Source organism: Poromitra crassiceps (assembly GCF_964638095.1).
Source record: "Poromitra crassiceps genome assembly, chromosome: 1".
Taxonomy (NCBI): domain Eukaryota; kingdom Metazoa; phylum Chordata; class Actinopteri; order Beryciformes; family Melamphaidae; genus Poromitra; species Poromitra crassiceps.
In genome coordinates, this window is record NC_139623.1 from 1101917 (window position 1) to 1118180 (window position 16264).

At 47.3% G+C, this 16264-nt stretch overlaps 1 protein-coding gene across 1 annotated transcript in view; it reads left to right on the forward strand.

Annotated features, from left to right (window-relative positions):
* The window catches only part of LOC310781925 (uncharacterized protein), an 84113-nt gene that overhangs the window by 19286 nt on the left and 48563 nt on the right, over nucleotides 1-16264 (forward strand). The window contains exons 7-8 of the mRNA XM_083642567.1: nucleotides 1165-1400; nucleotides 1498-3304. Coding sequence (XP_083498693.1) covers nucleotides 1165-1400; nucleotides 1498-3304 — 2043 coding nt within the window. The remainder of the gene's footprint in view (nucleotides 1-1164; nucleotides 1401-1497; nucleotides 3305-16264) is intronic.

Here is a 16264-nt window from a genome sequence, read left to right on the forward strand (position 1 = left end):
GCTAACACTATCTGTAGTCAGAGGATATCAATGGTATTTATTTATTTACTAATGACTGCCAGACACTGTCTGTGTTCAGGGGCGTCATGCAAGGCAAAAATCTGAGGGGGCGAACTCTGGCGCCGCCCGGAGGGCGGCAAAAAATTTGAGGGGTTGGAAGCCAGATTTAGAGGAATATCTAATTTTAAATGAACAGACTGAGCAGGTGTAACCATAAGGCTATTTTCCAAACTGCTCAGCCTCCTGGAAAGATCCATAATCACCAGACTAAGTACATTGCCACTGCCCAGGCTCAATGGACTTGACAAAAAAGGGAGACCACATGTTTCAAAGCAATGTAACACAATGTTTATTTTGGCTGGTATTGCCTTTTCAGAAGGTAGAAATCTTTCCTCTAGAGCAGGGGTTCCCAACCTTTTTTGTGCCAAGGACTGGTAGATACATGGGAAAAAAAAGTCGCGGACCGGTTGTCAATTCTAATGGTTTTAGTTATATATATTTACTCACCAGGTGGCGACAAAGGGTAAATAACAGCCTTTTGTGTTGTACTGTATGTAGCCTATACAGTATTTATGTTTTTGTTTTAACTACAAACATACATAAACGTAAACTTGAAACTATGTTTCAACTACCATACACAGCATATAATAATATAGCCTATGTTTATTAATTTTTTTTTTTTTTTTTTTTTTACCTCTCAAAAATCTGAGGGGGCAATTGCCCCCTCAGTTACAATGGGCATGACGCTTCTGTCTGTGTTCACTAACAAATGTCATCAGTGTTGATGTAATAGGACTGTGTGTTGTTTGTATTGAACCCATTAATGATAATTACATTTGGAACAAACAGAAAAACTGTTAGAATGTTGCATTCATCCATGATCACCACAGTGACATTATCCATGATGGGTATGCAATGTTGACTCCACTGATTAAACTACAACTACTGTATGACAACAGATACTACAACTATGACAACAGATACATGTGAAAATAAACTTTACATGTGATGGCAGCACGATGCTATCTGAACATCTATAAAGATAGTATGGGCAAAATCTTCAGTAGTTTTACAATTTGAACATCAAACTTTTGTTCAAATTATTTTTTTGTTTTGTTATATCTTCATCTGATCAGTCATAATAAATTGCCTTCATCCCCACAGAATGAGGAAGAGGAGTCTAGGTGTTGTGAAGCAGCAGCTGTCCTGCTGTGCATTGTGTCATTGGGGCCTGAGGGATCCAGTCTCTACCAACTGTGGACACAGGTTCTGCAGACAGTGCATCACCTCATACTGGGCCCAGTCCGGTTCATTGGGAGACTTAACCTGTCCCCAGTGTGGAGAAAGGTCCAGAACAAGATCTGGACTGCAGACACCCAGTCCAACCAGCATTGCACAATGTAAGACTGCGGTTCTGTCTACTGTTGTCACCATTTCTAAACCCAGGAAACAACAGCATATCTGTTAAACACTTGTTTACTCTTTCTTCTCTTCCAGTGGACAGCATTTTGCAGGAGGTTTTAGACGAGCATAAGATCATTCTGATAATGAGATGCGAATTTGTGACAGAAGGAACAGAAGGAACAGCTGAAGCAGGAATTGGAACTCCCCTCAATAGGATCTACACTGCACTCTACATCACAGTGGGACAGAGTGAAGAGGTTAATACCCAACATGAGGTGTGGCAGCTGGAGACAGCATCCAAGATGGAGACTCTCCATGACACTCAGATCAAGTGCCACGACATCTTTAAACCCTTACCTGACCAAGAGACACACATCAGAGTAGTTCTGACAAACGGTGTTGCTGGAATTGGAAAAACCTTCTCCGTGCAGAAGTTCACTCTGGACTGGGCAGAGGGCGTGGAAAATCAAGACATCACTCTTGTGATTCCGCTTTCATTCCGGGAGCTGAACTTGATCAGAGATGAGCGGTACAGTCTTCTCATGCTGCTCCATGTTTTCCATTCAACATTACAGACGGTCACAGCTGAGAAGCTCTCTGTCTGTAAAGTTGTGTTCATCTTTGATGGCCTGGATGAAAGCAGACTTCCATTGGATTTCCACAACAATGAGGTGGTGTCTGATGTCACACAGGTATCATCAGTAGATGTGCTGTTGACAAACCTCATCAAGGGGAATCTGCTTCCCTTGGCTCTCCTCTGGATAACTTCCAGACCTGCAGCAGCCAATCAGATCCCTCCTACCTGTGTTGACAGGGTAACAGAGGTACGAGGGTTCACTGACCCCCAGAAGGAGGAGTACTTCAGGAGGAGATCCAATGATGAGGAGCTGGCCAGCAGAATCATCTCACACATCAAGGCATCCAGAACCCTCCACATCATGTGCCACATCCCAGTCTTCTGTTGGATCACTGCTACAGTTCTGGAGCACATGTTGACTACAGACCAGAGAGGAGAGCTGCCCAAGACCCTGACTGAGATGTACTCACACTTCCTGCTGGTTCAGACTGAGAGGAAGAAGCAGAAGTATGATGAGAGCCATGAGATGAGTCAACAGCAGCTGATGGAGACTGACAGGGAAGTTCTTCTGAAGCTGGGGAAGCTGGCGTTTGATCATCTGGAGACAGGCAACCTCCTGTTCTACCAAGAAGAGCTGGAGGAGTGTGGTCTTGATGTCAGAGAGGCCTCTGTGTTCTCAGGTGTGTGCACAGAGATCTTCAAAAGAGAGTGTGTGCTCTTCCAGAAGACGGTCTACTGCTTTGTTCATCTGAGCATACAGGAGTTTCTAGCTGCTGTCTACATTTTCCACTGTCACAAAAACAGGGATATGAAGGTACTGGACACATTACTGGGAGAAAACTGGGCTCCGTGGCGTCAAGAGCCTCATGTCTTCCTGATAGAAACCATGTTCAAAGCACTGGAGAGTAAAAATGGCCACCTGGATCTCTTTGTCCGCTTCCTTCATGGTCTCTGGAGTCCAACCAACCAGAGTCTCTTAGGAGGCCTGCTGGGTCACCCAGAGAGCAGTCCAGACATCATCCAGAGAGCCATCAGCAACCTGAAGAAGATGAACACCTCCAATACATCTCCTGACAGAAGCATCAACATCTTCCACTGTTTGATGGAGATGAATGACCACTCGGTACATCAGGAGATCCAACAGTTCCTGAAGTCAGACAACCCGTCACAGACGAAACTCTCTGAGATCCAATGCTCAGCTCTGGCCTACATGCTGCAGATGTCAGAGGAGGTTCTGGATGTGTTTGACCTGAATGTGTACAACACATCAACGGAGGGACGAAGCAGACTGATCCCAGCTGTGAGCAACTGCAGAAAGGCTCGGTTAGTCCTGATCGGAATTCTAACATTATCTACAGTGTAGTTACCGTCATGCTTGACGCCATAAGAACTACAAAACGATATATCGTTCCTCCAACAAACACACTATAAAAGTGCTGTTCTACATAGCAGTGGTACACAGTGTTTGGCATAACACATTACAAAGTAATGTGCTATATATTACTTCTTCCTGTAACAGAGTAAAGTAAGACATTACTGTTACAGTGTCAGTAATCACATTACAGTTACCAGTCTAACAGATCCGTCATTACTTGTGTTTCATTCTTTAGCCTCTTTAACCTTTCACGTCGTCTTCAAGTCATGTTGGAAATATTTGAATTACAGGGTGCATGAACAAGCCAACAAAGTGAGAAATACATACTTCAAAAGTCTGAATTTAATGTTAATGTAGTCTGAAAACCTTAAAAATATTTTGTGTCCGTCATTATTTAGATACTTCTGCTCGTAATGTGGCTTATGTCATAATATTTATTGGTTCAATGAATGCAAGTAAGCCTGGCACAATAGTTTCAGGCTGTAACACAAAACAATGTAATCAGTGGGGTAATTATTACTTTTCACTGGAATAATAAGTAAAGTGATCTGTTACTTTTAAGAAGAGTAACAAGCAGGGTGGGAGTTACACGGAGGCCATCACCTCCGTTGCCCCTCCCTCTGGCCATGATGCCCTGAGATCCCTAAGCCTTTGTTCACACCTGGCACTTAACAGAAGCAGAACTGAAGTTGTGCTCACGCTGAAGTTGAGCTCACACTTAACCGGTCACACTAGAAGCCCTCTCTTTTCCTCAGCACCTCGCTCGGTGCTCCTTGAACCCGCCCACAACTTCCATTTAATTCATGCCTGGCAGCACCACGCTTCACGCTTGGAAAATAGGACTGAATCCTGAATGATTGTTTGAGCATGGCGTGAGCCTGCCTTGAGCGTGCCTTGACTTGACTTGACTTGACTTTTAAATTTACCGTCGCTTTTAACTGCTGACAGGTGTTTCTCAATCACTATTATACAATTGGTTTTAAAACATAGATGATTGCAATTACTGCTAAAAGCTGCAGGTCTGGGGGATGGTTCCGTAATAAAAGAGGACACCGTACCCAGACCTGAGTTTTATGTGTGTGTAGTAGGGTTGGCACGATGGACGATGGCATCGACCATCGTGATTGGCCGACCCCTGGACTCGCTCGCTTCTTGGAGTTTTGGTTGAGAGAAGCTTTTGCGATTCTGGTCATATTTATGCTGCGTGTTTCAAAGTGTGTTCCATCCGTGATCTATTATGCAAATTTGCAATCCCGCACTGCCAGCAATCAGCGCGAAAACGAAAGCGTTTTCGCCAATCCATTTTCATGAGAATGGCTTCGTGACACTGCTTTTTGCTTGCCTTCCTCCTTCCTTTTCGCCACTTAGTGGGTCGGTGGAATGGGTTGTACACGTTGTACACGTCCAATACTTATATAAGAGATGTAAAAGGGTTAGATGCACATCCCACCGTCAAAAAAAAAAAATCGGCAGTGAACGTGTTAAGACAAAGAAGAAACTTCACGTTCTTTCCTGTTTTCAACCCAAAGTGAGTACAAGTCTTCAACTGTGAATTTAACTCCCCTGTTTCCAAAGTGAAAGTTGAAGTCGCTCACAGCAGCAGCCTCAATGCGAGACTCATCAGTCTGAATGACTGATCAGCCACTGCTTCATTCAGTCGCCTGGCTCTGTGATGTTAGCACAGAGGCTAATAGTAGCCTATCGAAGCCCGCTGGTCTCCGTGAAGAGCTCAGCTGTCCAGTTGTTAATGAACGCATTGCAATGAATGGCATTACCGCACCGCAGCGACTTAATAAATTATTAATTATTCCCCCCACCCCCGCCAATGACGATGCCATCGTGGATCAGGATGGTTCACTGTGGAATAACCACGATGGATAATTTACTGAAATCGCACAACCCTAGTGTGTTTCTTATATAGTCATGATGTCGGGGGACTAAATATAGATAAATTGATGTATTCTATTATGCAAACCCAATGAGTCCTCTATACGTTTTTAGCTCTTTTTGCAACTGCTGCGCCTGTTGCTTAATGCACTTTTTATACTCTTTTTTAAGGTTTTGTTGTGATGCTTTTAAATGTCCATTTTATTCTCTTCTTTTATTCTTTTATTTTCCTGTCAACCATTTTATGTGAAGCACTTTGAATGGCCTCTGTGTATGAAATGTGCTATACCAATAAACTTGACTTGACTTGACTTGAGCAAGGCACGCTGGTGTGAACGGCTTCGCCTGTTAACAAGAACGCCAAAATGAAACTTGTGGGTTCAGCGTAGGTGAGCGTTGCCTTTGGCGTATGGTGTGAACATGCCATAAGGCAACGCTTACCTACGCTGAAGTAAGGCCACCTTGGCAGTGGCCTGCTACCAGCATGCTACTGTCAGTTGCATCAGTGGTCTCAGTTTAATGTAGTCTGTCCTATGCAAAGGATGTGGAATTGGCTAACAAGTAATGTGTAATTCACCTCTTTATTCCAAAGATTACAATTCATACATGTGAGGTCTCCAGACCATATTTCAAGCAGAAGGCCACTCATGCATAATCCGATCATCCCCTGACGACAGTCAAGTTCTAGCATAACGTGGTCATTCAAAGCCCTAGCATGACGCCTGCTATGACGTCAAATATGACGTCAGATAATCCTCATATATATAGCAAGGGTTCTACGTCACCTCTCTCTCTCTGGCCGATCATAGCAGCAGCTAGCTCTCAGCAGTCCATCTCCCTTGAAGCCGTCCTCCGAAGCGTTGTTTTGCACCATATCTGGAGACCGAATCAGCACCCTCAAGCCTTCTCTACCCGTGGAAATTCCCCGCAGATATTCCCCGCAGATCTCTCAACGCTTCCCACTCCATTCCTGGCATGTCGAGTTCCGAGCCAGAGCAGTCCATGGACAGCGACGACAGCTTAGTCAACGAGACCCTGTTCCAGATCGGCCACGGCGCGTACTTGCCTTCCGAGACGTCTGACGAAGACGTTGGCGAAGCGGCCGGACCACAGGCCGCCAACGCAGCCACGATGAAAAGGCCCGGCGCGCGTTCCCGTGGCACGGGGCGCGCCACTGCGACGGCCCGTGGAAGGAGAGCAGAAGACGAAGCGCCGCGTGCGCCCGGACGCCCAAGAACGCGTGCGAGCGTGCCGGAGGGGGAGGCCGCTCGGCATGGACGTGCGAGAGGCCGCGGACGAAGACCAGCAGAGGCAGCCGCCCCGAGAGCGGGGAGACGCCGGGGAAATGCAGGCCGCGGGGCCGCCGCGAGACGCCATGTCCTTCCTGGTCGCACTGACCTCCAGGCCGCCGCCCCGGAAGCGGAAACGGCCCCATTCGTAGCTCTGCCGAGCCGACAGGGGTCGTCAAGAGCCATTCTGCTGTCCCTGCTAGATGCGAGCATTAAGTCGATGGACGCGAGCAGATCAGTAGAGGCTCGTCTGAGAGCCCTGGAAACCCCCCCCCCCCCCCTTTCCCCCCACGTTCGCCGCAGCCCAGCCGGCGCAGCAGCCGATCCTGCCCCCGCCCACGCAGCAAGCCGACGTGCTCCCCACCACCGCCCAACCCGCCCAGATGAACACCCTGGCGTCCGCCATGCCCGCCATCCCATTTGGTATGCCTTTTGTTTCTCCCTGTGCCAATGTTTCTCCCAGGCTGAGGTCCCAGATTTTGAAGGGCATAGACATTAATTTAGTTAGCATACTCCTGCCATCCCCCGAGTGCAAAAGGAAGGTCGCGGGTGACCCAGATGGCCCTGTCTATTTAAAGTCGTCCGACCCCCGCCTGCCCAAAGACCTTTCCCTATGTGACTTCCTGAACACGTTCGGCGTCTACAGCGACGTGATCTGCGAGGTGTACCCAGAGCGCCGCCACGAGCTAGATAAATATATAGCGCTAATAGTGGACCTCTACTCCAACCACGGTAAACTATTCTACCAATATCATAAAGCATTCTCCGCTAAAGCCGCCCTGATGATCACCCAGGCTAATACGCGGCTTAACTGGTCCATTATGGACATGCAGATCTTCACTTCGCTGGTTAGCGGGCGGCCGGCGAACACCTGCTACTCGTGCGGCGAACCGGGGCACTCTGCACAATTCTGCCCAAAGGCGGTCTTTCAGTCCGGCGCCGCCCCCTCCCGGGCGCCCGGCACCAGCGGGTCCTCCCAGGCAGGCAATCAGGTGCGTAACTATGGCTTCAACTCGGCCTGCAAATATTTCAATGAGAACGTGTGCACGGTCATTAACGTGGGGGCGTTTCTGGGCAAGGAAACGGATAGCCGTAAAATGCGACAACGCAGCGGTGGTTGCCATAGTCAATAAGGAGCGTTCAGCATCCCCGGATATCATGCCTTTCGTGCGCGCCTGACCTGGCTCTCAGTCGCCCATAATTTCATTATAGTAGCCCAGCACCTCCCCGGTCACTCTAATATCCTTGCTGATCATCTCTCCCGTTTCAATTTTCAGGCGTTCCGCAGACTCTGCCCCGAGGCCGACCCATCTCCAACGCCGGTCCCTCCATTCTCCGCCCTCACCCTCTCGTAAGCCAGCCCCTCCCCGTCCTGCCCCCTTATCACCACAATCCCCGTCTCACCAATCTACTCCACACTGCCCAACTCTTCATCAGGAATGGTCTGGCCAGTTCCACGGTCAAAGCCTACGATTCGGCCTGGCGGTCATTCGCTTCATTCTGCGTCTCAGTGGACCTTCCCACTTACCCGGTCCTGCTCCCCACGGTATGCGCGTTCATTACTTTTTGCGCAACCACCCGACGCCTGCGCCCCCGTTACATCCGCAGCATAGTGGCGGGGATCCAGTTCCACGCAAGGCGATATGACCCCGCGTTCCCCAGCCTGTTCTCTTTCGCCATCATCAAGGCCCTGCTAAAAGGGATCGCTAAGGCTTTCCCGTCCGCCCCAGACGCCAGGCGTCCCATCACCCTCCCCGTGCTGCGGCAGCTGCTGACCCGCTCGAGAGAGGCCAGCCCCTCACCACTGATAAATGCCCTCCTAGAATGCGTATTTTCCCTAGCCTTTTACGGATTCCTCAGAGTCAGCGAGTTCACTTCCCCCACAACGTTCGACCCCGCACGGGACGTGACCCTGGCCGACCTAAAGTTTTACCCCGACCATTACAGCATCGCCCTCAAACACGCCAAAGCAGGCGGGGCATGCTCCATAGTCATCGCCCGGAATAATTCCCCCTTCTGCCCCTTCTCGTCCATGGCTCACTACGTCAAGCTCAGGCCTCAGACCGGCCCCTCGGCTCCCCTGTTCCTCATCGCACCCTGTCACCACATGACAAGATCCTGGTTCACCCTGCACCTCAAGCAGACGCTCCAGCAATGCAACCTCCCGATGAAGAACTACTCCAGCCACTCCTTCAGGATCGGAGCGGCCACCTCGGCCGCCGAGCAAGGAGTGTCCTCCGCCTCCCTCCAGCAAATGGGCCGCTGGTCCTCATCGGCATTCTCCAGCTACATCCGCCCGGAGCAGGCGGCCATACTGGCGGCCCAAAGAACCCTCCTCCCTTAATCGGTGAGCATGGCAACGAACAGTGTCCCGGACTTTAAAATGTCTCGTTGGTGGTGGCTCCCCGTAAACATGGCGCCCAGTAAGGCGCAGTAAATTCCCCGGCTCATTTTTGGGGGGGGATAGAGAAAGAGAGAGCCGGAGAAAGTCAGGGTAGTTGCGCCAAGGCAGCCAAGTAGGCCAAGCCGGGAAGCGCTAAGTCAAACATTAATGTACCAAGATCAAAGGCCCGACCGAGTTGGGAGCGCCAGCCGCAAATAGCTTGTAAGTCGCTAAAAAGGTCGAAGGCCGGAAAAAGTACAATCGCGAAGCGCCAAGGCGGCCAGGTGAGCCAAGCTGGGAAGCGCTATCGCGAGGTGCCCGACCGAGTTGGGAGCGCCAGCCGCAAATAGCTTGTAAGTCGCTTAAAAGGGCGAAGGCAGGAAAAGTACGTACCAAGATCGAAAGCCCGACCGAGTTGGGAGCGCCAGCCGCAAATAGCTTGTAAGTCGCTAAAAAGGTCGAAGGCAGGAAAAGTACATACCAAGATCGAAGGCCCGACCGAGTTGGGAGCGCCAGCCGCAAATAGCTTGTAAGTCGCTAAAAAGGTCGAAGGCAGGAAAAGTACGTACCAAGATCGAAGGCCCGACCGAGTTGGGAGCGCCAGCCGCAAATAGCTTGTAAGTCGCTAAAAAGGTTGAAGGCAGGAAAAGTACGTACCAAGATCGAAGGCCCGACCGAGTTGGGAGCGCCAGCCGCAAATAGCTTGTAAGTCGCTAAAGAGGTTGAAGGCCGGAAAAGTACAATCGCGAAGCGCCAAGGCGGCCAGGTGAGCCAAGCTGGGAAGCGCTATCGCGAGGTGCCCGACTGAGTTGGGAGCGCCAGCCGCAAATAGCTGTAAGTCGCTAAAAAGGTCGAAGGCCAGAAAAAAACAATCAACTACCGGCACCTGCAGATCTCAATTAACCTCCGGTAATCAGATCTTCCTTTTGGGGGATCTCCTAGCCTATGCAGGTGCCCTCCTCTTGCCTCAAGAGCAGCGCCACTGGCCAATGGAGTCATGCGCCAAAGTATTTGCCATGCACGCCGATTGCTAAATAAAGTTTGTCAAATCCTACCAACTGGCCTCTCATGATTGAAGTGAGGTCTCCAGACCATATTTCAAGCAGAAGGCCACTCATGCATAATCCGATCATCCCCTGACGACAGTCAAGTTCTAGCATAACGTGGTCATTCAAAGCCCTAGCATGACGCCTGCTATGACGTCAAATATGACGTCAGATAATCCTCATATATATAGCAAGGGTTCTACGTCACCTCTCTCTCTCTGGCCGATCATAGCAGCAGCTAGCTCTCAGCAGTCCATCTCCCTTGAAGCCGTCCTCCGAAGCGTTGTTTTGCCCCACCCACCTCCCCAGTCCGCCACCAACGAGTCTTGACTCCTGATCCCCCACGGGGGGGGGGATCTCCTAGCCTATGCAGGTGCCCTCCTCTTGCCTCAAGAGCAGCGCCACTGGCCAATGGAGTCATGCGCCAAAGTATTTGCCATGCACGCCGATTGCTAAATAAAGTTTGTCAAATCCTACCAACTGGCCTCTCATGATTGAAGTTGTTTATAGCTGTCATGTTAGTTAGTGAGCACTGTGATGTCTACAAGACATAAGTTATAATTTCATAGTGTTAATTTTCACTTTGCAATGTTTTTGTATTGAATTGTATATTTTTGTCGATAAAGTTAATTCAAAATGACATCACTTCCTGTCAGCTCAGAAAATACTGATAAAGCCATAGATATATATATAAAGGCTAGATAGCTTACCCGCGCTGCCGGCCAATGGAGAGCGACGTCGTCGCATTGCGGCCATCTTGCTACAGGGAGCTCAGCTTTAAATATATCTATGGGTTAAAAAAACGCTAACATTTTATTATTATTTTTGGCTCCAAATTACACCAAACTTAAACCGAAGCATCATCATCATGAGATGAATTCACGCACCTAGTTTCATGCAGTTTCATCCATTTTCCTAAGAGTGATGAGCATCTGTTGTTGGGTTAGTATGGCAACATCAGATTATCATAACTCCTAGGAAAATGGATGAAACTGCATGAAACTTTGTGCCTGAATCCCTCTCATGGCATAGATGCTTCGGTTTAATTTTGGTGTAATTTGGAGCCCATCAAAAAAATAGTGTTTTTAGTGTGTGTTTTTTTTGGCCGTATCTCGGGAACGGAATATGCTTGTAATAAACCAAACCGTTTGTAAATCCGTCAAGATTTCAGCGAGTTATGAGTATTTTTGTCTGTGCAGGTCACTCACCCTCCAGAAAGCATACTGTAGCAAGATGGCGGCCGTTCAACGACGCTGGTGACTCCGCCTTAAGCCATCTAGCCTTTATATATATATCTATGGATAAAGCCACATGGTAGGCAGTAGACAGGATCCATTCGCTTCCTCACTCAAGGACTGATGAATCAATGTCGTAAGCATGGACAGTACAATATATGGACCACCTGAGCTATATGTTTTTGACACGGCAAAATGAAGCTCACTTCCCGATATTGTTTGATTTCGTTTGATTGGATGAATGGATTTTCCTGTTGCATTATGGGAAATCTGTTCAAACCTGGAGCCGGGAAAACAGGAAAGGGCGTGAGCGTGGACGGGACTCGGGGGAGGGTTTCCTCCGCCACGGCATCCATCTTGTTCATGTTATTTTCCCTGCTAGCCGTTAGCTTGGCTAACAAATGTTGCTAACGTTAGTTGCTATTGCTAGCCTTGCTCCATTGCTGTCACAGTGAATACAATAGCCCGAAGAAAAACCAGAGTATTATTTCCTCCAGACCTCGCGCGGCGTCACCAGCCTGCCGCTTGCATCTTCCACAAAATCGAGGTAATCTTATTTTCTAACGTAACGCTAATTGCATAGCATGACATTAACGCTAGCTACATGTCCATTTGTCATTACAGGAGGACGTTAGACTAGAGTAGCATAAGTTAACGTTATACAACGTTAAACAGTATTGCATGCTGCACAGATTCGGACGTAGACAGAAAACAAACGCAGTTCTGTTTACCTAGGTTACCTCTTTGAGATGAGGCAGACTCAAAGCATACTCATATGATCTACCAGCTATAGCGTTATATATCTAGCTAACGTTAGATGAGGGGGAACAAGCTGGGGGTTCAACTCCTCTGGATAGTTTATCCACCTCTGCATTTACAGTATTTACCAATCGCACGTAGTGTTGGATAAGCAAACGTTAACGTTATACAGTGATTAACAGTGTCTAATTCGTTTCTTTCAGGGGTAGCTGCTGTCCAGTACCAGATGGGACACACAACAGAGGATCATGATTTGTGAAGATCAAAGCTATAATATTCTGTTCTCCTGAGATTAACGCTAAACTATACACGTTACTGCTGATCAGTTGTTTCAACATAGGAAATTGCAATAACATAGGAAATTGCAATAACACACAAGCCAAATGCTGACATGAGAGATTTGCTTTGAACAATTGTAGCTAGTATCTGCCAGTGACCGGAGAATATTGTTATATTTGCTTGTTTTAATGCTTTTGTCAATAAACATTGTCAACAAAGATAGCCTTGTTGTATATTATCATGTATAAGATTGTTGATGTCGAGTGAACACAAACCGAAGATTGGACCAGAGGACAGGACGACGGAGAAACTTAACCGACCAGCAGTCTGAGTCTGCTTCAATCAACGAATGCTTTATATTTATTAAAATGAAATATGGTGATATCTGGTGGTCTGAAATTACTCTCTCTAGCTAGGCTAACTGGCTCATATTATGTCATATTATTGTAACGTCTGAATCAGCGTTTCATAATAGCCTTACGTTTATAGCCTGGATGACGTTAGCTAATGCTACCCATCCTTCCATTGGTGTTACACGTTATATTTTTAACTGAGCTTTGCGGAATTACCTCAACACAATTGTGTATCAGCTTTAAATGTCCAATATATACAGCGTTACACAAACGACCAGCAGCATTCAAATGTGCAAAAACGTTATATTTATTGAAATGTGGTGATCATGTCACAAGTCACATTACATAACGATATAGCATTAGGTGTTCTTTTGATCAACAGACCTCGGGGGCTCTATACTGTTGCTACGTTGCTAGCTAGCTAGCCGCAGATCAGCTCTGAAGCCCCAACTTCAGAGCTGCCCGTCCACTAAAACCCGATTTCGATATAGCGTTTTAGGTGTTCTTTTGATCAACATACCTCATCACGGGGATCTATACTGTTACGTGTGTCTACTAACATCATTAAAATATAAGGGTAACGCTGTTTCTGTTATTTTACTTTTAATATCTGGCTACGTTGCTAGGTAGCTAGCTAGCCTGCCTTGGCAACTGGTTGGAATCATCTGATTTCCTGTGGCTGGTGTCAATCAAAGAAAATCCCGCCCCCAAAGTTATAATTTTTATCGGCTCTTTTACTCTAAATGGGACCATACTTTAGAAAACGGAGCCCAGGAGAGCATGAAAAAGACTTGAAATTGTTTATTCAGACCATAAGCTCATTCGGAAAATGTTTATTTAAGACAGAACGAGAGAGAAGTCGGCTCATTTTTACATTGGAGCCAATGTACGTGTCGTCACTTCCGGACCTGACGTGCGCCCCCCTGCGGACTTTTCGAATTAATGGAATTTCACGACTGGCCTCATACATTCCCTAATTCTGTTGCCCACTGGTCGTAAGTCATCATATTTCATTATTTACATGTTAAAGATCATATATTAAGCTTTATTTGATGAAAATGTGTTCAATAAGTTAAGATTAAAAAACGAATTTATAAGTATATATTTACAAGCTAGTTCATGCCTTTGCAACTGTAATTTCAGTACAAGGTAAAAATGACACAATACTCAAGGCATTTTCTTTTCTTCTGTGTTTATTATCCTGCAGTTTTCACTCCATGTCATTGTGAAGGAGTCACCAGTAAACCTTTCTTCAAGTACTACGACGACTCTTTTCTTAATTTTGAGTGGAATTTAGCTTCGTGTTTAATCTGCGGTTCTGACACCCTGATGAGAAAAGACAAGAAAGAGATCAGTATTTGCAAAGCATCAAAATGGCATCCAAAAGCGAAAAATCAAGAACCTCAAAGGTAAAATCACAAGCCTCTTCATCCAGCACCGCAGGACGCACCCGGGCAAAGGCCGAAGCAGCTAAGATAAGAGCAGCGTACGCATCACAGCAACTACAGCTGAAGCTAGAGTCAGCTAATAAGGATTTGGAGGCCAGCGCTAGAGACGCAGAAAAAGCAAAGAGAGATGCTGAAATACACTTTGAAAAAACAAGAATCGGTGCAGAACTAGAAGTGTTACAGCTACAATGTGAAGCAGAAGCAACAGCGGCTGAAGCGCAAGTTTTGGAAATGGCAGAGGCTTTGCATGTTGTAGACGAAACTGCAACAACAGAGACTGAAAATAAGATTGAACGCACCAGTGAATATGTTCGTTCACAAAATGCCATGAAACAAGCTGCTAACTCCCCACACTCACCTGTTGCGGGCCCATCCCATAGGGAACTGGAGGAGCGTTTCATGACACCCCCACATTCACCTGTTGTGGGCTTATCCTTTATGGAACCGAACAGGAGCTTCATAAGAACGCGGTCACCTGCAGAAGACATCATACGACCATCATTAGGTAACCTTAAAGCAGAATTTAAAGCAGCCAATGATGCATACTTACCTCAACTTGCGAATGAAAACATTCAACCATACACTCCTGAACGTATGAATGTTCACGCTCAGCCCTATATCCCGAAACAAGCTTCTCCAGTAATCCCAACATCTGTAGCAGAACCCTTGGCACAGTACTTAGCCAGACGAGATCTCACAAACTCAAGTCTGTACCAATTTGATGACAAACCCGAAAACTACCGCGTATGGTATGCGTCATTCACCAATACAATAAGTGATATTAATTTAAGTGCAGCCCAGCAACTTGACCTCATGACAAAGTGGCTTGGCAAGGAGTCATGTGAATATGTAAAGCGCATCCGCTCAGTGTATGTGGGCAATCCCACTGAGGCACTACACAAAGCATGGGAGCGTCTCCGTGAGTGTTATGCCGCCCCAGAGATTATGGAGAAGTCACTTTTTCAACGTCTGGAGAATTTCCCAAGGCTCACTAACAGAGACCATGTCAAGCTCCGTGAGCTAGGCGACTTGCTGACCGAGATCCTCGGTGCCAAAGAAGATGGCTACCTCACAGGTCTGGCATATTTGGACACCTCACGAGGCATCTCACCAATCACTGATAAATTGACTTTCGGACTTCAAGAAAAATGGCTGTCCGCTGGCTCGAGATACAAAGAAGAGAACAATGGTCGATTCCCACCCTTTGAATATTTCTGCAGATTTGTGTGCTACGAAGCGAAAAAACAAAATGATCCCAGCTTCATGCACCAAGGGAACGCTGCAACCTCTGCCAAACCTGAGAGACTTGCCTCAAATAAATTCAACAATGACAGAGCTTTTACTGTACACAAAACAGACATTTCTGCAATAAGAACCAACAAACTAACAAAGGATGACCCAACCAAGACCTGCCCAGTGCACGACAAACCTCACTCACTCCAGGATTGTAGAGCATTCAGAAACAAACCAATCGAAGAGCGAAAGGCCTTACTCAAGGAGAAAGGAATATGCTTCAGATGCTGTGCGTCCACCTCACACCTTGCCAAGGATTGCAAGTCATCTGTGAAGTGCCTGGAATGCGACCGCACCTACCATGTCGCAGCCATGCATCCCGGCCAACCACTTCAATCTCCAAAGGCTCCTTCACTGTCACAAGAGAACGGCAGGGAGGGAGAAGCCGATGCTCGCATATCCGTCGTTAGCTCAAGCTGCACAGAGGTTTGCCGCGAAGGCCAATGGGGCCGCTCCTGCGCAAAGATCTGCCTCACAAAGTTATATCCAAAGGATGCTAGGCACAAGGCTGTATACGTCATAATGGACGACCAGAGCAATCGCTCACTGGCCAAACCAGAGTTCTTCAACCTCTTTGGTGTAGAAGGAAAACCAGCACCGTATCGGCTGAGAACTTGTTCTGGTTTAGTAGAGACGTCAGGAAGACGTGCGGAAGGATTTCAAGTTGAATCTCTAGATGGCAAAGTGATAATTTCTCTTCCACCACTCATTGAGTGTAGCGAGATCCTAAATAATCGTTCGGAGATCCCAACACCAAGTGCCGTGCTACACCAACCCCATCTCCAGCATATAGCAAAACACCTCCCGGAACTAGATCCAAAGGCAGAAATTCTGCTGCTTCTTGGAAGAGATGTTTTGAGAGTGCACAAGATCCGACAGCAGGTTAATGGGCCGCACAATGCTCCGTTCGCACAACGCCCAGACCTTGGCTGGGTA